This window comes from Ovis canadensis, chromosome X (assembly GCF_042477335.2).
Source record: "Ovis canadensis isolate MfBH-ARS-UI-01 breed Bighorn chromosome X, ARS-UI_OviCan_v2, whole genome shotgun sequence".
In the NCBI taxonomy this organism is placed as follows: domain Eukaryota; kingdom Metazoa; phylum Chordata; class Mammalia; order Artiodactyla; family Bovidae; genus Ovis; species Ovis canadensis.
This window is the reverse complement of record NC_091727.1, coordinates 86,487,827-86,512,681: the sequence shown is the minus strand read 5'-3', so window position 1 is coordinate 86,512,681 and position 24,855 is coordinate 86,487,827. Positions and strand designations below refer to the sequence as shown.

The 24,855-nt window shown below is 44.0% G+C and overlaps 1 protein-coding gene across 5 annotated transcripts in view; it reads left to right on the top strand.

Moving 5' to 3' along the window:
• Nucleotides 1-24,855, top strand: part of MTM1 (myotubularin 1) — a 183,024-nt gene that overhangs the window by 120,401 nt on the left and 37,768 nt on the right. For 3 of the 5 annotated variants that reach the window (XM_070290605.1, XM_070290601.1, XM_070290604.1), the window contains exons 4-6: nt 58-152; nt 12,507-12,617; nt 16,879-16,980. In XM_070290605.1, coding sequence (XP_070146706.1) covers nt 58-152; nt 12,507-12,617; nt 16,879-16,980 — 308 coding nt within the window. The remainder of the gene's footprint in view (nt 1-57; nt 153-12,506; nt 12,618-16,878; nt 16,981-24,855) is intronic. The other 2 variants (XM_070290603.1, XM_070290602.1) reach the window with 1 other exon arrangement.

Below are 24,855 nucleotides of genomic sequence, written 5' to 3'. Positions count from 1 at the left end.
GTTGTGTATCTTGGTATATATTTCCATTATTTTAGGGTACTTTTTTTATCTTAATAGACAAAGAAGTTATTTACATATGTCCTTTCAATGGCCCCATTAAGGGAAGAGTTTACATCACAAATTATCGTCTTTATTTAAGAAGTTTGGAAACGGTAAGTAAAATCTAAGACCATAAAGATGACCCTAAATGTTAAAGATAATGCTAAACTGTTTCTCTTCTACCTTGCAAGATTGGCTGTGGATCAGATTAACATGGGGGATATATTTGCTTCTCAACTCTTAATTTTTGGCTTATGCAAAGCTCATGTTAACACTAACACCTGTAAATGTAGGAATAGAGTGAATTAAAATAAGTTTTGTCCTTCATAATATGGTGAGGGGGATTTGGTAACTGTACCTGTTTGCTCGTTTGGAGAGATTCCTTAGGCGGAGAACAGTGGTTCTTTACCAGAAGCACCGTTGAGAACCACTTGTGGCACTTAGCAGCCATTACAGATGCTGTGAGATACTGCATCCAAATGTCCAGGTCTGTGGTCCAAGCACAGTGCTCATTTTTTTTTAAAACATCACAGACAAGGATGCTGATGTGAGTCCCTTGTGTAGGCCCACTGGTCTAGAATTTTCCAAGTGTTCAATTACAGAACACCAGGTAGTGGTTTAAAATTAGGATGTCTGTGGTGTGGCTGAGTACCACTCTACCTTTTATTGCATGGCATTTCAAGGAATGTTCCACTGATGGAACAATGAGTTGGACATGAGATGCTCCAGAAGGGAAAGAGTGAATGAACAGCCGCTATGGCTGTCCCAGAAGGGCCTATGGTGGATGTGGTGGGTTCCCATTACCCAGGTCAGCCTGAAGGGCCAGTTGTATTTTGATGAGGTGGACCAAGCCAAGGATGAATAGGTCTGGGGCACATGAAAGAGGAGCTGAACATCAGCTTATAAACAGGAGATGTTGAGACTGTTGGGGGGGGGGAAATCTAGCTTTTGTTTTACTGTTTTTACCCCACAACTTCTTTTGAACAGTTCTAATCTGGATTAGTTTGCATCTTTTGATTTTTAAAAATATTATTTTCATTTTTGTGTCCAAATTCTGAAAAATGCTGTTTATTACTCTTATTGCCTTCGCTATGGGAGCCCACTTCTGTCGTGTTTCTAGGTCCACATGGTCCTGAGATTTGGTCTTTTATTTTTGTGAATCTATTCAGACCTCTAAGTAAGAGTGGAGCTGAGCACATGTTCTAGTTTTCCAGAATGTGAAAGATTCTGAAACGTAACAGAGCAGTGAGCTGAATGTGGGTAGCCATTCCCAATCCCCAGGTCTCCCGCATTGCAGGCGCATTCTTTACTCTCTGAGCCACCAGGGATGCCCTCAACCCTTGGCAGCAGTTGTATCATAGAATTAATCATTTGAACAGGTGATTAAGTACCAGGAAAGAAAGAAACCCATTGGGAGTGCTACTGACACATTGTCTTGATTGAATCAAAGCATATGCCTGACCCTGACAAAGAAACATGGTGGCAGTACACTTCGGTGGAGCTATAGACTCTGTAACTGGCATCAAGCCTTTGACTCAGAAGGTGGTTAAAGGGAAGGGGAAGGGGTTTGAAGTAGTTTTAATCTAAGATATTGGAGTGAAACTACTAATGTAAAATTTAGTGTAGGTAACATTTAGTTCATAAAAACCAGTAGTATCGGTGAAGGGCGGAAGAGGTCTGTCTTTACAGGGGCTCAAGCTTATCTGAGCCAGTAATCAGGTGGGATGGATTAAAAAGTTAATAGACATATAGGCTGAACTAATTATAATACAGTACAATGCAGTACAATACTGTATTATACTACACAATATAATATGGCCAGCCAAAGTGAGACTCATTCTGTACAGCTCCCAAGTGTCAAATTGGGACACACTGAGAGATTTTATGCTAATGTATGCAATAATCATCAAAAATGAAATTAGAGCAGGTTGTTGACCAGCCACACAGGCCTGGTTCCATTTCGTGCTGTCACTGTTGATGAACTGGGGAAATTATTTAAACTGCAGTGCTGTGACAGGATTGTGTCTGTTCTGTGATCTCAACTGTGGAAAACAAACAAAAACTGTATGTCAAAAAGAGAGCAGAAAGAAATACACCAAGAGTGTTAATACTTGGGATATTTGGACATGCTTGTTTCCCTCCTCCCACTTGGAGGGAGCAGGCATTACTTTTGTAATTGGATGAGCTCTTAGCTGGCATTATTTATTTTGTCATTATATGGCACTCCAGAGGCCAGGGATTAGCACGCAGTGGGTGAAGAAAAGACCCACTTGATACCAACTGCTTATCTTTTTCTTCTTCCACCAAGTTTTACATAAACATTTTGACCAATTGGCCACAGCATTTAGTCCAAGTATAAAAGCAAGCAGCTAATGGCAGAAAACATAGTATAAAGCAAGCCATTTGGGGGATTATGCAGAGGCCTCAAAACATAGTCATCATAGTGTCTCTCGAAGTCCTAAATACAAACATTAATTGTGGATTCTGCTGCAAAATGTGAATGTTTCGTGTATATTTGACAAAGAGCCGTCATGTCCCTGGCCTTTGGAAGCGGATACCTGTGTGGTTCAGGTATGTAAACACTGCAGTGGGAGCACGGCCAGACTCGGGAGTCAGGTGTCTTGTTTCATCAGGTGATGTCCTGGGCTGGTGGACACAGTGGTCTTTGGGCTGCCACTCGGCCTTCTTCCCCTGGGCCTCCTCTGGGGTCTCCCTACTCTACTCTGACTGGCTTACTGGAAATTCTTGTTGGATCTCTGTTGCCCACAGAATAAAATCCACTCTCCTTCATGGGAAAGAAAAATCCTTCTTAGTTCTCTTCCCTCAACTCACAGCGCTTCTCCCTGTGCCATCGTCTCTTCCCTGCCTGTGAGGCCCTTCTGGGCTGTTCCTTCTGTGCCTGGATGCCCTCTTGTCCCTCAGAACCCACTGAAAAATCATGTCCTCCCTAGAGCCTTTACCAGCTTCCATCATGGCCCTCACTCCCTCTCTGAGTGCCTGTTCCCACATTAAGACTTACTACTGGGTACCTCCCCTGCCCACTCTGAACGTCTAACATCCCTCCCCCTCTTCCTTTCCCCCTTTCATGTTTATTCGTTTCTTCACTGTCTCCTACTTTATATATTTTACTGCTTAGCCTCATTCCAGTCCATCTGAGGCCAGGGGTGCCTTGTGTCTTTTCACTGCTGTGCTCTTGAGACCTAGGACAGAGCATGGCGTGTGGCAGTGAAGGATTTCAGCTGTATCTATGTGCCAATGTCTCTGTGGCCATCAGTAATGGGGGGTCCTCCTGGTCCTCCATGTAGACAGGAGGTACTCAACAGCATTGTGCTCTAAGTGATGGGGAGGCAGCAGGCAGCGTGGACAGCACTTAGTCATGGCATCCTGAACACCACCATTGCTTTTGAGTTGAGAAATCCTGTTTCCTCCTTTTGACCTTGGTGCTCGAGGTTGGGCTTGGCTTCGATCTCGTGACTCCAGTAGGGCTGGTTAGGCCTGTAATACTCTTGTTGTCTGCGGACTCCTGGAGCAGCACCACTTCCAGTTTCCCTCCCAGGAATACTTCAGCTCAGGTGCTCAGGTTCATGAACAAAACAGATTAACCCTATGTTCATTCAGGCGGCTGTATCCTCATTCCAGAGACACTCAGCACCAGGGTGAATCTGCCATGGTGCTGGGTGCATAACACAGAGATGAGCAAGTGTGGTGTCAGCTGGCAGAGCCTGCAAAGGGTGCATCATGCTGTTAGATTACAGGACAGAAGCAGGGTAACTGTGTGCTGAGTCATGGAATGCCTTCTAGAGGAGGTGATGTGGGAACCAAGTCTTGGTGAATGGAGACCATTACCTGAACAGGAGGGAGAGAGAGAGGAGCCTCCACAGGGTGCATGTACAGTGCTATGGAGGAGCCCAGTGTCTGGTGACTGGCTGAGGGCTGTGCTAGAGCGGGAGCATGGATGGGGAGGGGAGAGATGAAGCTGGAAGCATTGCCAGCCTTGAGCGGCTCGTAAATCACCAGTGTCTGTGTCACGTGGGGAACAACACAGCCCATGTGTGTTTCAGGAAGGGAAGTCAGGTCTCAGCGTGTGTGACAGATTAGGGGAGGGAAGACTGGAGGCGGAGAGACCATCCAGGAAGTTATCTTTGTTTTCTAAGCGAGCTTGTCCTACGCGAGTCTGGGTTGCAGTAGAAAGGAAGGAACCACTGTGAGCAAGGCTGGGTAGCATTTGGAGCTGGGAGCCAAAGAGAAGAGTAGAATTAAGGATGATCCCTGTGGTCTTGGGCTTGAGTGGTCGGAGCTGCTCCCATCCATGGAAATAGACATCAGAGGAGAAGGAGGGGCTTGAAGCCTCGGCTGTGGGAGACATGTGTGCGTATGCAGAATGACAGCTGTGCGAGTGCAAGCTGTAAATAAGTGGCTCAGGAGCCTTGAGAACAGGAGTCTGAAGCCGCGGAAGTCCAAGCACACGGGTGTCACAGCAGTAGCGGGTGCACATACAGGATTTCCTGGGGGGCCATGAGACCAGCGGATATGCAGCTGTGGAGGGAGCCTGAGGGCAGGGACCGCATCTGTGGGGGGGTGGGGTGGGCAAGAGCAGAAGCCACAGTCAGAACAGAGGACCGGCTCAGACAGGGAGTGGGCGCTTGGGAGGAGAGAGAAATATCTAGAAGGAAGGGAGTGGGCCACAGAGTGAAACGTTGCAAGGTTCAGTGAGATAAAAAAGGAACAGGGGCTCCGGGGAGGTTTGGGGAAGGTCACCGGCAGCCCCAGGGAGAACACAGGCCTTGGACATGGGAGCATCGTTGGCCTCTCACTTGGTCCTCCTTCCACCAGCCCCTGGCCTTGGCACCCTTCTCTCTATTCATTCTCCGAGAGGCTTCCTCCACTCCCTGGCTGCACTCAGTTCTCCCCAGATAACATTGTCAGCAAAGCTCCTCACAGCCTGCTGAGCCTTGGCCCACACACTCAGCCCATCTGACGGCAGCTGCCCGGCCCCTTCCCTCACGCCCTGGTCCTGGTTTTCTAGCACTGACCTTTCTTCTGCCCCCAGCTTCTCATTTCTCACCACCTGATAGAGACCCCAGGCGCCTGGCTGGGCCAAAACTCTCCTGGATTAAATTCAAGGAGACATTTTCGTTAGGGTTTCCTCTAAAAGATAGGATCACAGTGATTTCATTGTTTAGGCAGAGTATTCGCTACAGATTCATGAATACCGTCCAAGACCCTCTTTGAGGACAGAACACATGTTAACTTTTTCTGGGTAAAAGTACTTCTGGGAGAGACTACCAAGACGGAGTCTGTTGACTTTGCTTTTTGATGGTTTACCAGTATGCACACAGGACTTGGGGGGATCAAGGTGGATGGGCAGCGCTCATGTCCATCAGACTCAGCTTCTCAAATATCTGGTTCTGAAATGTGCATTGGCCAGGTGTGAGGTATTGTGCCACCAAGGAGCTGGGTATCTGGCAAGAGTGGCAGCAAGTAGGTTCCACAGTTTCTATAATTGGAGCTGTAAATGTTGGGCGCCACCCGGAAGGGAGGCAAAGTTTACCTCCCATTGTGCACATTTCAAAGCCAGGCGTGTATTCCCTTGCAGAGAGAAGGCATAGCCACTTCATTACAAGCATGGACAAAAGGATTCCTGTAGTATTTTTCTTAAAAAAAAAAAAAAAAAGTTGGAAACTTTTCAAGATTGTCCTTTTTTCGTTCCTTCTGTCTAATGGATTTGACACCTTTTTTCATTTTAAAAGAGATGAAATAATGCTAAGAAAACTGTAATAAAAAAAATCCTAGTGTGTTTGTAAGTAGGAACGTCAATGGGAACGTAGGATCTGAACTATAGTTTTTCTTTTAAATTTTAGTCTTAAATCATCTCTTTATTTTGCTGCTGCAAAAGGAATGAGGTTTTCAGGTTAAAACAGTCCCTGCTGATACCCCAAATCCTCCTGCCCCTTGTTGCCATCCATTCCCAATTTGTTAGTCCTCAAGCTAGAGAGGCTGTGTCCTACTGCATCATCCTGTTGCAAGTCACTCAGTGGATTTAAGGAATGAACTCCACTATGAGTTTGCACTTACACACCCTGGAAGGGGCTTGTGGCTGCTTTGGCAGTTCTCTCCATCTCAGATCAGTGTATCACATCCCACACCACCTCAGTGATGGACCCCTCCAAGCTCCTTTGCTGACCTCATCTCGTGCTCTGTTGCAAAGTTAAAAGTTGTCTTCCCTAGCTCCCATAAATCTCCCTTATCATCTATCATCAGCTTTCACCTGTCCTTTGCACCTCCTCCCCATCTCCAAGGAAGGAACAGGAGGTCTTGTTTTACAAAGCGAGCCTTCCTCTTTCTAGTCTCTCTGGTGCCGTGGTGCCCCACAGTTCGGTGTCTTACGCACGTGGTTTTCATTGGCTCCCCGACCCGCAGACCTGCTCAAGTCTCTGTTTTAAAACAACTTGCCTCCCTGCTACCCCAATACTACGATCCTCTTTCTGCCCCTTCCTTGCTAGGATTTTTAAAGAATGAGTCCCTACATGCTGCTGCTGCTTCAAGATTAGGAACTCCTTCACTTCTTGGTCTGGCCCGTGCTTCGTGTTGAAGCTCCTCTTTTCTTGCTCAGATCTGCAGACCCTGGTGGACTCTTTGCTCTTCACCTTCTCTGCAGTGAAAAGTCGGTAGTGTGTTGGTTAATTCCACCTTCTTTGTCCTTTTCTGCATGCGTCCTTGACTCTTCTCTTGCTTCTGCCTTTTGCGTTTATTGCAGTTCATTTCTCCTTCCTACCCCCTAACTGTATTTCTGTCCTTATCGTCGTCTTTCTCACTTGTCAGTTGCTTTCCAACTCGATAGTGCCAGACCCAATCTTTCATTCTTTATTCACTACTTGAGAGCCTGATGTGTGACAGACTCAAGAAGGAAAGTCAACCTGGAGATTGGATTAAGGCTAATGGAGAAGGGAATGTGAAGGGTGACCGGTAGGTTTCCAGCTTTTGTCACAGGGTGGATGGAGTGCCAGCCATTGACAGAGGAAGGTATAGTTTAGAGAGAGAAACATCGTGTGCTTTAGTTCTGGCCATTTGGAGTTTGAGGGGCCCTTGGGATTTTCCACTTCTGCATTTCCGGCTGCCTCCTGGATATCTGTACTTGATTATCAGTCAACCTCCCTGTGTTTAGATGCTTAAACCCAGTGTGCCTAAAATTGACAGTGTTAATCTTTCTCTCAGCCCCACCCCTGTGCCCTTCACATCTCTTGGTGGGACCACCATTGTCCCAGACATGTGGGCCTGCTCTGTGATTTGTCCCTCTGACTCGTCTCTTCCTCTTGCTTTCCAGCTCGGTTGCTCTTTGCTCTCAGATCCTCATGGCGATCATGTCACTTGCACAGCATTAGCATGTGGCAGCACTGGCAGCATTAGCTTCCAAGATTGCAGAGCACGGGCATCCCCTCCCTTGGCTTGTGCGGGGCACTCAGGGCTGCTGGGTGCATCTGCATGCAGCAACATTCTGCCATTGCAGGCTGCTTCCCAAGACATTTCCTGGATCCCAGTCACCCTGATCCAAGCTCCGGGATACTCCACAGGGGATTCCCCTGCTACCCGATCTTAAACCCAGCCCACTTGTTTTTGTATTTTGTAAACAAAGTTCCCATGCTTTCCCACATGCGTAGCCACTGTCACCATGACCTGTTTTTGGAAGGCCAACCTTCACCTGCTTTTATTCCACCCGTTAAGGATTGTCTATAACTTTGCCATCACAGCAGGACCTTGCTGTGACCCAATCAGGAAGAAGTCATCCTGCCATCTTGGACCTCTCATCCCACTTCATCTGGATTTTTAAAATGCCTCTTGGCACTTCGTTGCCGTTTAGTTGCTCAGTCATGTCCAACTCTTTGTGACCGCACAGACTGAAGCACGCCAGCCTCCCCTGTCCTTCACTATTTCTTGGAGTTTGTTCAAACTCATGTCCATTGAGTCAGTGATGCCATCCAACCATCTCATCCTCTGTCATCCCCTTCTCCTGCCTTCATTCTGTCCCAGTATCAGGGTTTTTTCCAATGAGTCAGTTCTTTGCATCAGGTGGCCAAAGTATTGGAGTTTCAGCTTTAGCATCAGTCCTTCTAATGAATATTCAGGACTGATTTCCTTGAGGATTGACTGGTTTGATCTCCTTGTGGTCCAAGGGACTCTCAAGAGTCTTCTCTAACACCACAGCTCAAAAGCATCAGTTCTTCAGTGCTCAGCTTTCTTAATAGTTCAACACTCACATCCATACATGACTACTAGAAAAACCATAGCCTTGACTAGATGGACATTTGTTGGCAAAGTAATGTCTCTGCTTTTTAATACTGTCTAGGTTTGTTGGCACTTACAACCTGGCATTTTGGCTGTTTGGGTGCATGTGTCTCATTTCCCAGACTGGGCCCTGAGCTTTGTGAGGATGACATGTACATCTTATTTCTCTCCGTGGTCCCAAGCATCCAGTACAGTTTCTGACAGTCAGTATGCACTTGAGAGAGAAGGCAGAGAATTGCATCTTTTAGACTGTTATGTGTACTTCTCAATTAGTTTAGATACTTACAGGTACAGAGGCATAGAATTTAGCGTTAGAATGGACCTTTGAGAATCATTAAATATTTAATGATATTCAGATAGTGGTGACTCAGGTTTCTAAAGACTTAAGCTGATTTTCCTATTCCTAGATCTTCCAGTTGGGCCTGCTGGGTTATTTGATCTTGAACCTGTCATTCGGGGAGACCATGGTAGGTAGCCTCATTAGACTGTGGGTGTCTTTGGTCAGGAGCTGGCTGGTTCTCCTCGGTGTCCAATTTTCTGCTTTGTGTTGGATCAAGGTAATCAGAAGTGTAGAATTTTCTTGATACAGTGGCAAAGAACAGTACGGTCTCACTCACTTCTAATCCTTCTGTTTTTAAAATTTGCATTCTTGCTTCCATCTTGATATTAGAATATCAGACTTTTATTTAGTGTCTCTGTTTTTTTTAGGTACAAGTTTGATATTTAGGAGTGCAGTGGAATAGACTGTATAAATTACATAACTCATAAATTTCAATATAATCTAAGTGTAGTAACGGTGCTTGATAGTTTAATAACTACATGATATTGAGAAGAAAAAACATTATCATATGCAGTTACATATGTACATTGTAACTGAGAAGTGTCTTTTTTCTGTAAGCATTTAGAATTCAGTTATGGAGTGAGGGGTCTCACCCCATGGTGCCAGTTAAGAAAATGCCTCCTTTCCAAGAGGAAAGCCATGTAACAAAGCCCTGTAGCTGCTTGCTGGAGCATGGATTCACTGTTTTTGCGAAGCGCAGTTATGTCTTTCATATACTAGGATATTCTTTATAATAATAATAATAACTTCCTTTGTTATCTAGCTACCATGTGCCAAGCACCATGCCAGGTACTTTTAAGTCCATTATCTCTAATCACACCTATTTTGCAGGTAAATGTAGCTGAGAGATACAGTAACTTGCCAGAGTCATCCAGCTAATAAACATTAAAACTCAAATTTGACACTTCTTTTTGTCCAACTTTCAAGTTTGTGCTCTTTTCTCTACACCATGCTAACCATATCATCACACTTCTTAAAAAAAATTATTTATTTTAATTGGAGGCTAATTACTTTACAATATTGTATTGGTTTTGCCATACATCAACATGAATCCACCACGGGTGTACAAGTGTTCCCCATCCTGAACCCCCCTCCCACCTCCCTCCCCGTACCATCCCTCTGGGTCATCCCAGTGCACCAGCCCCGAGTATCCTGTATCATGTGTTGAACCTGGACTGGCGATTCGTTTCACATATGATAATATACATTTTTCAATGCCATTCTCCCAAATCATCCCACCCTCGCCCTCTCCCACAGAGTCCAAAAAACTGTTCTATACATTTTGCATACAGGGTTATTGTTACCATCTTTCTAAATTCTATATATATGCGTTAGTATACTATATTGGTGTTTTTCTATCTGGCTTACTTCACTGTGTATAACAGGCTCCAGGTTCATCCACCTCATTAGAACTGATTCAAATGTATTCTTCTTAATGGCTGAGTAATACTCCATTGTGTATATGTACCGCAGCTTTCTTATCCATTCATCTGCTGATGGACATCTAGGTTGCTTCCATGTCCTGGCTATTACAAACAGTGCTGCAATAGCCATACTGTCACACTTTTTAAACTTTATTTTGAAATACGACCTCTCAAGAACTTGGAAGAAGAGTCCCTGAGAGGTCCTAGGTGCCCATCACTCAGCTTCTCCACTAACTGTACTGCTTTATCCAACCCAGAACATCCAGGGGCACAATAACATTAACTAAGACTCTGACTGTGCTTGAATTTCAACGGGTTTTGCACACACTCATTTTTGCCATGTTTTTGCATAGAGTTTGATGACATTTGATGCCATGTGTCAGTTCATGTTCCCACCACCAACAGTCAAAATATGCAGCTCCTCTGTGGATGCAGAACTCCGTTTATAGCCACGCCCTACTTCCCCTCAGCCCTGGTGGCCACTTCTCTGTTCTCTAGCTCTACAACTTTGTTGTGTCAAGAAATGTATGAATGGAACCATAGAGCACATGAGCTTTTGAGAGTGGTTTTATCCAGTCAGCATGATGTCCTCAAGATTCTTCTAGGTGGTTGCATGTATCTGTAATTCATCATCTTTGTAGCTGAGCAGTAGTCCATGGCATGAACACACAACACTGACTTTTTAAATTTCTAGAATACCCACGAGTGGTATTTCTATTTTGTGAAGAAATGATTACTTTCTTGTATTTTGTTTTACAGAGATTTAAGGTAAAAAGCAAAAATTCCCTTTATTTGTATTCTACCACAAAGGACATCTTTTAAAGAACAAAGACCCAATAGGCAGCTTTAAAAATTTTTGTTATCAAAGTCATCTAACACAGCATTAAAGAAAATATTAGATTACTGAAAATTTCTATAGCCCTTTCTACCTTTGTCCATATGAATATATATTTTCCATTTTTGGAGTCACAGTGTATTTTGTTTGCTGCTTCTTTTCTACTTCAGTTTATTTTTCCATGTACCATAATTATTTTAGTAGCTTGTGCTCTTCCATCAAGTTGACTATAATACTCTTTGTCCTGATGGCCACCTCTGGCTCCATCTTCACACATGTAGCTTTTCCTCCTATTGCTCCATAGCTGTAAGATAATGTCAGAGGAGTGTCATTGTGGGCTCAAAGAGTTAGGACCATTTTTATGGTTCTTTTGATGTATGTTCCAAGACTTTGGCTTGAATCACAACCTTTCCCTGTAGTTAGCCAAAGTTTTTTAAAGCCTTGGTGATGACATCAGGCAATGGGAATACTTCACCTGTGTCCAGAGTGGTTGTCAGGACAATGCAGTCAAAGGCCCAGTTGTGGTTCCTGGCCCAGATGACATATTCTGAACATGGCAGCTGCTGTTCTCTTGGTGTGATGATCTTGGTGTGCCTTTACTGACGTTATTCCATCTTTCATGCCAGCAGTCCTCTGGACCCCTTGTGTCCAGTATTGGGTAAGGAATGATGGAGAAGCATGATAATGCACTCAGGCCCTTCTTTGGGAAAAACATCTGTGCCTAAGATATACACTGTTTCTGGATGCCTGGCTTCTAATGAGGGAATACAGACGTGGAAGTTCATGGTGACGAGACTAGAAGCAAGTGGTGTAATAACATCCAAACTGAGTGCTGTAGAACCGAAGAGAAGGCAGTGGTCAACTCTGTGATCAGATGGGAAGCAGGGCATTGTTAGAGGTGATGCTGGCTGAGCCAGGTCTGAAGCCAGGGCAGAATGTTGGTAGTTGGGAAAGCCGGATCATGTGAGGCAGAGAACACTGTGCACAGAGCCTGTAGGCCTGACTGTAGACAAAATATTTGGAGAACTATGAAGGTATCTACTTACTTGCAGTGTAGAACATTGTGGGACAGCAGCCCGCAGAGGCAGGCTGGGAGCCACATCCTGGGCCCCCGAGTTGTGTACCTGTGAGTTTAGTCTTTATTCTGCAGGCAGTGCACAATGGCACATGTTTAGTGTAAGTCGCTCAGTCGTGTCCAACTCTTTGTGACCCCATGGACTGTAGCCCACCAGGCTCCTCTGTCCATGGAATGCTCCAGGCGAGAATACTAGAGTGGGTTGCCATTCTATTCTCCAGGGGATCTTCCCAACCCAGGGACTGAACCCACATCTCCTGCACTGCAGGCAGATTCTTTACATTCTGAGCCACTAGGGAAGCCCATATAGGGGATGCATTTTGATTGCATAACTGACTTTCTCATGCTTGCTTTTTCCTGTGTGATCACTATCATATTTTTATTCATAAAAGGTGGTAAAAGGACCAAGGTAAAAATGCCCTGAAAGCACGTGGGTTTTTTAAAAGTATGCTTTTGATTGTTTAATTGTACTGACAGAAATATTGACTTGTGTCTTTTTGTCCATTACAGGATTCTGCTCTAATACTTGATGTTCCTCTGGGTGTGATCTCAAGAATTGAAAAAATGGGAGGCGCCACAAGTAGAGGAGAGAACTCCTATGGGCTAGATATTACTTGTAAAGTAAGAGATTCAGTACTTTCTTATGGGAAAAAAAAGTCACATTAGTGTTGAATGATAAGTAAAAAGTGAATGTATGTTTAAAAGACAAACTCAAAGACCCTTGTTCATCTAAGGCCCTGGAGTGGTTCTCCCTTCATGATCAAGCGTTCCAGAATCTTCTAGGGAAAGAGTTCCTATGAAAGAAACCTGCTGTTGTCACCAAGCATGAGGACCTGAGCCAGTCAGTTTTTGCCCAAGTCTGCTCCTAGTGTCCCTTTGTGTGATGTGTCTCTAGCCAGACACCTCCACACCATGTCAGGCATGGGGAATGGCAGAGATTTAATGATGATAACATTCAGTCAGCTATAGTAGTAACTGTTTATTGAGCATCTCTGTCATTCTAAACACATGCTAGGGTCTTTGCATTAAAGCCTCAGGGCAGCCTTCTGAGATGAACAGTGATGTCCCCATTTTGTAGATGTGGAGCCTGAGGCTAAGAAGAGTTTGGTGACTTAGCTAAGAAGACCCAACTAATGGCAGAGTTGGGATCCAAATCCAGTGAGATAATAATTTTGCAAACAACAGAATAAACCTTCTTACCAGAAAACTTCTTTCTTGGGTATTCCATATTAGAAGACTATAGTACCCAGTCCTAGAAAGATCTAGAAGGGGTTTGGAGGTCATCTGTCCAGGTGGTTCCCACAGCTAGATATGCATGAGGGGCACCTGGGAAGCCCTCTTTGGGTTGACAAAGGCAAAGCTTTGGGTTCTACCTCAGGTCCTACTGTAAGATAATTGGTGAAGGCTGTGTTCCAGAGGCTGGGACCTTTAGTCTAGTACAGGGATCAGTAAAGGGCCAGAAAGCACATAGTTTAGGTTTTGTGGGCCAGTAGGATCTGTCATACATTCTTCATTGTATTTTATTTTTTCAACAAAATACAATGTCTTTTATTTTTATTTTTAAAATATAAAAAACAATCTTAGCTTGAAGACCACACCAAGACTGACCTGGGCTGAAGTGTGCTGACCTCTGGCCAGTCCGAGTCCTTCATTCTGTGGATGAGAAAGGAGGTGTTTGCTCAATGGGCTTCCTTGCCTGCAGGTGCCTGAGGGAGCTGACGGAGGAGCCACAGTCCTGGCCCATGTCTCCTTTTCTTGGTCTTGTGCACTGTGGTTTCTTAAAGCCAATCTCCTGTACCTTGTTTTGGATTTTGAAGATAATACGTTTTTGTCGCCAGTTTGTAAAAGATCAAGACTAGTACACTCTATCAGAAAGTGAAGGATTGTGTCATAATGAGACTTGAACTGAAATGCTCCCTCAGTCCCCACCTTGGCAGCCTTTTGTTGATTTTGGTAGAATTCACACTCCCTTAATACCTCATCTATAATCCTAGCTACTTTCTACCCTTTGGGGCCTAGAAATTGGGGGTTTACTTTTGAGGAAGGTTTTTCTCTTTTGCATAGAAGAATCTGTTGGGGGAGAGTTGTTACATTACAGCACTTCATGGAAAATGAGGTTGCTTTTCCTGTGATTTCAAAGTGACTCTCATTCTAATTGGATTGAAAAAATCCAATTTGTTGCCTTGTCAATGGGCAAAACTTGTATTTAAATATGAATCACCCAAATCAACAAGACAAAGCACATTCTTACCCTCTGATTGTGTATTGTAAGAACATGGGGCTGAGGAACAAGTTGGCAGGCATAATTTTCAAATGTTCCATATGTATATTTCATGGAATTAGTATTAAGCCCAAAGACAGTGGCCTAGAACCACGTTGTAGTACAACCTTTTAATTCTGTTATCTCCCTGGAAACACAGGACATTGTGAGAGTCGAATTCCGTTTTCTCAGGAACAGACCTGAGGGTGACAGAAAGAGAATCTGCTCCAGTGGTACACGGCTCGCCCCTGTCTCCCGCAGGTCCCCTTTCATCTGCAGTCACTAACCACAGTCCCACCGCGCTGCTTTCTCAAAATGAGAATGTGGAACCCCTACAGATTGTCTCCACCAGGGCCGCACCTGGGGATTTCTGCTTACCAGTGGCAGCTTGCTCATGCTGGACAGAAGTCCCAATGATTGTCATCTACAAACAAAGGAGAAGACAGCTCCAAATATAGGAATTCTTACCCCCTAAGCCCATGCCAGCCCCTACCAACAACTCGGAGCTTAAAAAACTAAAAAAGCAGAGCCAGACCATCTCATCAGGGCTATTGCAGCGGGCTGTTGCAGTGGGCTGTGTTTACTCTGTTATCTCGAGGCTTGGCACAGCACCACGTGTCCCAGTTGCTGAACACCAAGGGTCTTGTGGCGAGACTTTTCTGCCACGTGGCTCTTCCCCAGGTGTCCTTCCCATCTAGGTCAGGCTCTAGGAGACCAGGTTGAAGTTACTCCTCAGTATATGCCCATAGTCCTGTCTCAGATTTGGTGATCAGCCCCCTGTGACTCACTTGCCTTTTCCACTTCAGTTTTCTTGTTGGCAAGACAAGGTAGTGATTCTCCCTGTCTTTGAATTCCACCTGAATCAGATGGCCACACCAAGGCACTTAAATAACTTGTGCTTTGGCACATTGAAAGTCGTGGTTTGAATCACCGATGGACCAGAATAAAGATTTACTTAGAAATGGTCTAGTTTCTGGTTCAGAGGTTAAGGGCATCATGTTATCCTTGGGACCAAGGCTGATGGGAAGAAGATCCTTCATGCATCTGTGAGCCCTGGGGATCCTCAGCTAGCCACTGCTGTATTTCAGGCTCTTTGTAAACCCCTTAAAAGCACATCATCTTATTGAAGTGATTTTTTTTTCCTACCACTTGACTAGTGCTTTGCATCACGAGACAACAACTTGTGTCTCAATGTTCTTGGAAGATGTTGTGAATCAGTTTTGGGATATTACAAAGTTTGTTGTTGTTGTTCAGTCACTAAGTTGTGTCTGACTCTTTGTGATGCCATGGACTGCAGCATGCCGGGCTCCTCTGTCTTCCACTATTAAGTTATGTGCTTTTAAAAACGAAAGCATGGACTCCTGGAGCTGGCGAGGCCCAGTAGATACCATGTGTATAGAGAGATGGGTGTGGGGTCGTTGATGAAAGGCCTGAGAGCCTGGTTCCTTACATTCCCTTCACTGCCCCTTGCATTTGGGGATGTGTATAGCAAGGCTTTTGTCTCCTGCATGTTGAAGACTTAGGAAGCTTCAAGAGTGCTCTTGAGATAACAAGTGAAAAAGCACTTAGGAAAATCGGAGAGGGCAGGGGCTGGATCTGTCTCACTCCTGAAGTATTGAAAGTGCAATGCAGGAGGTGACGGCCATCACTCAGCCACAGAACCATGAGTGATTTAAGAGACAACCTCAAAAACTGCCAGCTTCAAAAATATGATAGAACGTTATATCTTTTGCTGGGTAATACAAACTGATTTTTAAGGGAGGTTATTTTATTTTACTTACTTTACTGAATTCAGTTTGAAAGAAGGTTTCCCTGCTTATTGAAGAGATATGTATTGGAAACTATCTATAAAATCTGGTTTTGAGCATTAATTCTTAGTTCCTAGAAGCATAGTCATTCGTACTATGGTAGATCTTAAGGTGGTCTTTATAGAAGCCTGTAAAAGTAAAATTCTGATTGTACAGTCCTAAAGAGAAACTGGCTGTTTGCAGCCTGGTTCCTATTTGCTGACAGCAGATATTTTAGCTCTTATACTTTTTATCTAAGTTACACCATATCGTTCCAATGAAATGTGATTTTCTTTAAACAAAAAAAGTAAAATTGTATAACAAAATAATATTATGTTACTTATATGAGAGCTTAAAATGCCAGTCATTTCCTAATTTTTAAAAGGGAGACTTTAAAGTGAAAAGCATGAGGGGAGAGGGAGAGAGCTTCTGTATTTTAATGACAATTTTGAAATAATATTTTTGGCAGATATACATTTGATAAAAGTCCTATGAATAAAATTTTTATTATTAAAATACCTCAGAAAGCAGTTAGACAGACACAGGAGTGATACACTAGGCAAGGTTTGGTTTTTCTTTTTAACAAATGAACTTTAACTCCGTCTTCTCTTTAACGTGAGTTGTCTTGTCTTTACAATCATGATGATGATGGGAATATTTTCAGGGGTTCTTAAAACCAGATATTTCAAGATATGGTACAAAACAAAGTAATTTTCTTAGTGGTCTAGCTTTGTTGCCTCTTCAGGTAAGTCGATCTTCTTCCAGAATAGGTTTTTTGCTAACGAACGTGACTCAGTTTGCAGACTGAACTGGCACGTTTGTCCTTTGCCCCCAGGACTTGAGAAACCTGAGGTTCGCGCTGAAACAGGAGGGTCACAGCAGAAGAGACATGTTTGAGATCCTCACAAGATACGCCTTCCCACTGGCCCACAGTTTGGTAGGTTCCCGGGTTCTCCTTCTTTGCTTCCTCTGCTGCGTTCCCCAGTGGGGTGTGTGTGAGAGGCTGTTTACTACAGAAGCTTGACCTGTTCCCAGAGGGCACAAGCCTCTCCTCTGCCAGTCTGTATGGGGTGGCTCAGTGCAAGTGACCCCTGCCACCTCCGAACCTGCCCTCTACCTGGACTAGCCCTCTCCCAAAGGCCAAAGGTGGCAAGGTGACCACAGGCATGTCCGTGAAGTGTTGTGACATCGCATCCCAGAGCTCATCGCCCTCAGCTTGGGAACTGAGAGTGAGGTGGGTCAGGCTTCTGTGGTTCCAGTTATATGTGGAAGCAAGTGCTCTGAGCCCAAGGGCTGTTGTAGTTCTCAAATCCGGATTTGTGGTTTAGGCGCAGATTCTTTATTTTTAAGGACTGACACTTTGAATGTCATTTCATGGGGTTCACTATATATTTGCAGGACAGACTTATTTTGCATTTGTTGCTTATAACCTATGACTTAGTGCATAACAAGTTTTGGGCTGTGTATATCTAGAACTTTTCTTTCCTATTTAGCAGACTTAGTAATCTCACCTTGTTTTACCGAGGGACTGAAATAAGCTTCAAACCATCTTTCTTTGTATTCTGCCTTGATCTTGCCTTCTTTTTTTTTTTTCCTGGCTTCTGTCCTTTTAACGCCTCCTTCACTTCTGCTGCTTGAGTTTGTTTTTTTTTGTTGTTGTTGTTGTTTTATTTGAAACTTAAATTTCAAAAGATTTATTGATTTTATTTTTGATAGTGTTCTCAGCATTTTCTCTAAATGTCTTTTAAAAAATTTATTGAAGTTTAGTTGATTTAATAGTGGCATGTTAATTTCTGCTGTACAGCAAAGTGATTCAATTACATATATATATATATATATATACACTTTTTCGTATTCGTTTCCATTTTGGTTTATCACAGGATCCTCTGCTTGACTTTAAACAAACTTGAAGGCAAACATCTATCAAGGGGAGAGCAGGGGAATAATTCTTTAAATAAATATATGCCTTTAAGTATAGAATAAACAGTGCTCCAGCTAGACTGAAGCTGATGGAAGAGATCATTAAATAGAAGAACTGCTTTGTGATGAAACTCTTCTTCCTATACCTGTCTTATTTGTTTGTTTTGGGGCAATAGGGGCCTGACTTTTTTTCTAACAAGACATGGCTTCTTTCTGCCTGAATTTCATCAACAGTTTTTCCATCAAAGGAAATTTATGACCAATGGAAAGGGCAGTTATACAAAGACTGGTGGTCTAGGGGGATCTGGAGTACTCATTGTGAGTCATGTGTTGATTGGAGATTCAAATGTGATACTTACAGCAAATATAATGATATCAAAGAGTTGAATACATGTTAAGACTTTTGTCAGTTATTGGTTAAATATGTGATTTAAAAGATATTTTAATATTAACATTTTAAATGACTAGAATAAAATGTTTAATGGGAATACATCTTTGGAATTACTGTGAAAGTGAGAATGTACATCTAATCCAGGAAAACTAATTGAGGGGATGGGTTCTGTCCTGAGTTTTGCATATCTGGCCTTACATAATCAGAAATGTAAAGATGGTTCACACAACAGGTGTGAAGGAGCTGAGGCCTCAGTCCATCTCCTGTGTGATCTTGCTTGATCAGTCATCTCCTTTCTCTGGGATTTTCTTGCCTCCTTTTGGTTTTACTTGACGGTAAAGAATCCACCTGCAATGCAGGAGACCTGGATTTGATCCCTGGGTTGGAAAGAGACCCTGGAGAAGGAAATGGCTACCCACTCCAGTATTCTGTCCTGGAGAATTCCATGGACTGTTTCATCCCTGGTGTCGCAAAGAGTCTGACATGACTGAACAATTTTTACTTCACTTCGCTTCACCCTAAAAACAGGTTAAAGTGTTGAACCAGCTTTCCCCTAAACTACTATCCCATTTCTTACTTCAGTCCAAACTTCTGGAAAGAACATTCTAGTCTCTCCACATCTCTGGTTCATTCATTCCCCCAGACCATTCTAGTATCCAGTTTTATTGAAGATCCCTCCTTGGAACTGAGACCTCTCTCTGGCTGAATCTAGTGACTCACTTCAGTCTTCATTGTTTTTGATCTCCCCCAAGCATTCAATAATTTTGACCACTCTCTGTTTCTGTGTTGCTGTACCATCTTGACTGTTCCTTCCTAGTGTCCGCTGCCTCTGTTTTTTTCCTTAAGTGTAGACATCTTGGTGGTGGTTCCCTATCAACCCTCTTGTCTTGTTACTCACTTTGCCTTGATGATTTTGTTTAATCCATAGCTTAAGCTGTCATTGCCATATGGGTAATTTCTAAATCTAGTTTTGACATTGGCCTCAAGTGAATCTAAATGAACCTCTCAAACACCTTCCTCTGGAAGTCTGTGAGAATCACAAGCTCACCATCTCCCTAACCTCTTTGCAGTTCACCAGAACTATTCTTCAGCCTACATATCCCTCAATTTGGATGATCCTCAGTTTCTCAGGTTCAAGAACTTGAAGTCAAGTACCCTGCCCCAATCAGGCATAAAACTTATTTATTGTATTGAAGTACAGTTGATTTACAATGTTATATTTGTTTTAGGTATAAAATATAGTGATTTAGTATTTTTACCAATTATACTCCATTTTATTATTATAAATATTGGTTATATTCCTTATGCTGTACATTACATCCATGTATTTTATTTATGAAGTCAGCTTTCTCATTCCCCTGCCTTGCCTCTCTAGCTGCATCAATTTCAAATCCTGTAGGTTCTGCTTATTGTGTGTTAGTCGCTCAGTTGTGTCCAACTCTTTGTGACTCCATGGACTGGAGCCCGCCAGGCTCTTCTGTCCATGGAATTCTCCAGACAAGAATACTGGAGTGGGTAGCCATTTTCTTCGCCAGGGGATCTTCCTGACCCGGGGATGGAACCTGTGTCTCCTTGCAGATGGGTTCTTTACCATCTGAGCCACGAGAGAAGAAGCCCAGGTTCTGCTTATCAGTAACTCTCGAATATTTCTTCCCGTCTACCTGTGCTTCCCAACTCACTTCCCTTCCAACTTATCCTCCACAGTGCTGCTGTCTTTTTTTTAAGTACTGTATGATCATGTCACTCTATGTCCCTCCCTTCACACAAAAAATGTTCAGTGACTTCCCATGGCTTATACCCTAGACTCCAACCTCATAGGATGGCCCTGTGCCCCTCTGGTATACATAGACCTTTCTCAACTCAGTCTTTGGCTTCCCCGTCCCTCACCTCTACCTGAGGTCCCCTCATCTCTCTAGAGCCCATCCCTCACCATTTTGCTCAGTCCTAGATCCTTTTCCACACCATGCGTGATCCCTGGTTGGAGTTCATCACACCTGTCACTTGTTTGGACTTTGTAGGTCCTGCTACTGGAGCACTTACCTCCCTCAGTCTGCCTTCTGTCGTAATTATGTAGTAATTGCCCATCCCCCTCCTATTCTGTGAGCTTATCAAGGCGGGATCAGGCTTTATCTACCTCTCTAACCTCAGCATAATCACTTCTTTATGGGAGATGTACGGTGACGGCTTTTTTAATGAATACAGGTTTAGAGGAAAGTGAAGGAAAATTTCATTCTGTGGAGACACTTGGGCTGGATTTCTGGATATTGTGGGTATGTTATCAGAGGATATAGGATTCTGGGTTGCTATCATTGGAGTGGTCCACAGAGGGGTGCTTTGCTTTATTTTTTGTGTCTGTGCTAGGCATCCCTACTCTTTTGTTTAGGAAGACAACAAAGTGAAAAACTGGAGGAAAAAACGGGAGCCGAATGGCTCATACAAAGTTGTGGAAAATTAAATTCTCTTAAGTTTTAACCACTGAAAGTCATCTTAAAAAAGAAAACCAAACTATTCACCAAAACAATAGAAAATACAGATAAAAACAGATCAGCTATTGACATAGCTTTTGGAATATTAGCCCCTGCTATTCCATTCAATGTGTGCAGGTATTTCATCAGGCAAATTCATTTCAGGGTAGTGGGGGGGGGGCATGAAGGCAGATGACAAGAAGTTGTAGTAGGATGAATGCGACCTGGTTACATCTCGGGATGTGACAGAAGTGATGTGACAAACGTGTGTGGCTCTGACACAGGTTGGTCGACAGCCAGTGCCCTCAGAGGCCAGGGAAGCCGGCTGGGGAGTCCCAGGAAAAAGGGAACAGGTCCAGCTGGAAAAGCCTGCGTAGAATTGATAGTCATTTGGGTTGGGCCTTGAGGATGGTTGTCATTTCCTGTGGACAGGGATGGTGGAGGAGGTGGTTTTTTAGGCAAAGGCAAGATCCTGACCCTCAGCACTAGGGAGGGTAAGTTGGCAGCATGAAGAGTGCTTATTAGGGTCGCCAGAAAGCATGGGATGGGAGGAGGGGGCAAGAGCTGGGTGCATCAGGTGGAGGGATCCGCTGACTCAGGAGCTTGTACCTTGGGAAGTCGTGGAGACTTAGTGAAGGTTTTGAAATAAATGAAGCCAGCAGTGGGGTCAGAGGGAGGACCAAGCAAGATGCTGGTGATGCATGCAGAGACCACCTGCTTGGGCTGTAGTTTGATCTCGGAGAACTGGGAGGAAGGCTGAGTCATCCTTCCTTCTGAGGTCTGCGGCGTGATCCTGCAGGGCAGGGAAGTAAAAAACGGATTTCATTTGGGGAAGCAGGTAGGAGATGGGGCGAGGAAGGAGGGATGGGGAATTCTCTTTTGCTCGCAGGGCCAGTTAGTACCTTTTGAGTTTCCAGCAGCAATTGCAGGCCCACCTCTTAGAAGAGAGTCCAGAGGTATAGACCTGAAATTGTGATGCTCCATCTGTTTGGAGTCATGGATTCCTTTGGTAACATGGTGCAAGTTAGGGTTTCTCCTCCACTGACAGACACACTTAGGTACAAAACTGGATGTAAATTTTTAGGGGACTTGGAGCCCCTGGGAAGCTCACTTGTAGGTCCTGGGTTGAGGAGCTCTGGTATGTACCAGAGAAGCCAGCAAGGAGAATGATGGTGAGAGAGGTAATGGGGAGAGCCTGCAGGTTGGGGTCTGTGGAAGCCAAAGGCAGAGCGAGCTCTGAGAAGGTGGTGATGGATGTGCGAGGTTGTGGGGGTGGGAAGGACGCTCAGGAGGAGGTCCTTGGGGACTGGACCCCCTAACTGTGGACTGCTTGAGGCTGGGACACTCTTTCCTCATCCTGCCCCCGCAGTGTCCAGTATAGGCATACACTGGTTAAACTTTTTTGAATCGCAGGAGGTGGTCTGAGTGGTGGGGATGGGAGCCAGTTGATGGAGGTTTAAAGAGAGAGCAAAGAGTGTTTCAAAACAAAGTAGTGGTAGCAATCAGCTGGAGGGAAGACGTGTTTCCCTGAGGATCCAAAAAAGGTGAATGAAGATGGTGGGCAGGGGAAAGCAAGAGAGAAGAGGGTTTCTTTCCTGAGCAGAAAATGGGGTGGGGTGGGGCCGTGGGATGAAGCCCATTTTGCAGGGCAGGTTGGGAAAGGAGAAGGGACAATTATTCCTCTGAGACAGGAGGGGAAGAAAAGTTTCCCAACTGCCACAGTGGGGAATGCAAGAGTGTGCCAGAAAGGGATTTCCTGGAAGCGTAATCTAAGCCTGATTGCATGGAACAATACAAAGGGCCCCTGCTTGAAAAATAGCACTTTGTTAATATTACTGAAACTGCTAAAGCAGCTGCAGATTATCTCAGTGATTGTTATTGGCACTGGATGCCAGAAGTAACGTAGCAGTTGTGTCGGTGAAATGGTGTCTGGAGGCCAAGAGAGCTGGGTTCCAAATCGAGCTGTGAGGCAAGCGGCATATGAGTGAGATTTTTTCTTTCACACCAGCCCTGGCTCTCTTGCCTTCTTCCCCATTAGTATTTTCACCACTCAGTGTGTTCAGTTAGGACTGAAACTTTGAATTGACCTTGAGCCGTTTAGCCACACACAGTGGATCCCAAACCATTACCGTGATTGGTTCTATATTAGGTCAATCCATTAAGGCTTGAAAATTGTTTAGACTGCACTTTCTATTTGAACTGGGGCATTTATTTTCTTGTTTTATTTTTGCTTTGCTTTTCAAACAGTAGAAATCGTACCATTTTTTCAAACGATATTCCAAATCAATACTAGTTCTAAGGAAATGATACATTTTTATGATAAGAAATGTGACAATGCCTCTGATATCATGGTTGATTTTTAAAGGCAGGTGTACATATGAACAGAGCCTGATACTGCTACAGAAAAATAGTTTAATTGTTGGAGTGGTATGTTCAATGCTAAAGATCCTCTTTCATTGATTTCCTTTATTGTTTGCTCATTGTTTTACTCAGATGGAATAATCAGAGATAATACAAATTTTAGATGGGAGTTTTTCTTTTTTAAATTCTGAATCCCAATCTGTTATTGAGTCATGAAAATATTAGGAGCATCTCTATCTGTTATCTGTGTGTGTCTAGATCATGGTATAAAGTCTTTGGCTTTCTGTTACTCATAGTCTAGAACGTTTGATAATGATAGAATATGTAGAATAAATTGTGTTTTAAGTTTATTTATGCACTAATACAAGAGAAGGCAATGGCACCCCACTCCAATACTCTTGCCTGGAAAATCCCATGGACAGAGGAGCCTCGTAGGCTGCAGTCCTTAGGGTTGCTAAGAGTCAGACACGACTTAAGCAACTTAGCAGCATCAGCAGCAGCATGCACTAATACAGTCGCTTAAATGTATCTTTAGGTCTGTGTGGATTTTCTTGACATTTGTTTAAATGAAGGGCTTGAGTGTATGATTAAACTCATGGTCTGTAGATTCACATGAGGGAAATGTAGAGCTAGAAGAAATGGAGCCCGAGACCCAGCTGCCAGGCTCCGAGTGGCCTGGATCGGGGAGGCTCAGTGGGAGGAGTCATTCACAGGTCCCTTCTGCAGGGTGGTTGCCAGCATGGGGCCCAGGCATCCAGAGGTCCGTGTGTGAATCCAACTGAGTCCTTTACCTGCTTCGCAACTTTGAAAATCATGTAATATTTCTGTGCTTCAGCATTTTCATCTCCAATGGGGATAATAACAGTCTCCACCCCACAGGGGTTTTGTGAGGATTAAATGAAAAGTACTTACAAGAGCTCCTGGCACGCAGTAAGTGCCCAATAAATGTCAGTGCTTCTGTTCTTAACGCCCCGTGTTTCCCAGCAGGTGGTGAGAATAAGGATGATTACTCTGACCCACTCTTCCCAAGTATATGAAAAAAGTCATTGTGATCATATGTGGGACACTTTAAGCCCTTTAAAAGAAAGGTGCTCCACAGGTAACAGTTAGTAGTCTCATTAACCAACTGAGGGCTTGTACCTTGCCAAAGGATTAGTTGAAAGTCTTCTATTTGAGAGCATGAAAGCCAAAAAGCATCTTAAGTAGAAATGGGATGTATGAGCAGCGGTGCCAGGTAATACACAGAGCTCTTCAGAAGTTGTTTTCTGTTCTTTCTACCTGTGACACTGCTTGCGGAGTAGCATGGCTCACTCAGGTTTGTGTCTCTGCACTTGCCCCCTTTCTGGATTCAGCTCTGCAGTATTGCCTTATTTCCTACTTTTTGTTCTCCTGTGACCTGATTGGCAGTCAGAGACTTGCAAAGTCTTCTGGTGTTTGCTTTAGTAAATTTGACCATCTTCTGGGTCCAGGGGAGAAGATCCACTGGCTCTGACCCCAAAGGAGATACTGCGGGTTCCAAGGCCTTTTCTGTGGAGAGCAGCGAGCAGGGCCCTTGTCTTTCTTCCTGGCTTCACTGAACCCCAGCCTGCCCTGCCATGTGGTCTGAGCAGTGCCATTTCCCCTTGTGTTCTCATGGCACATCTCATGGTGCTTGCCTACTGAAATAATTCCATAA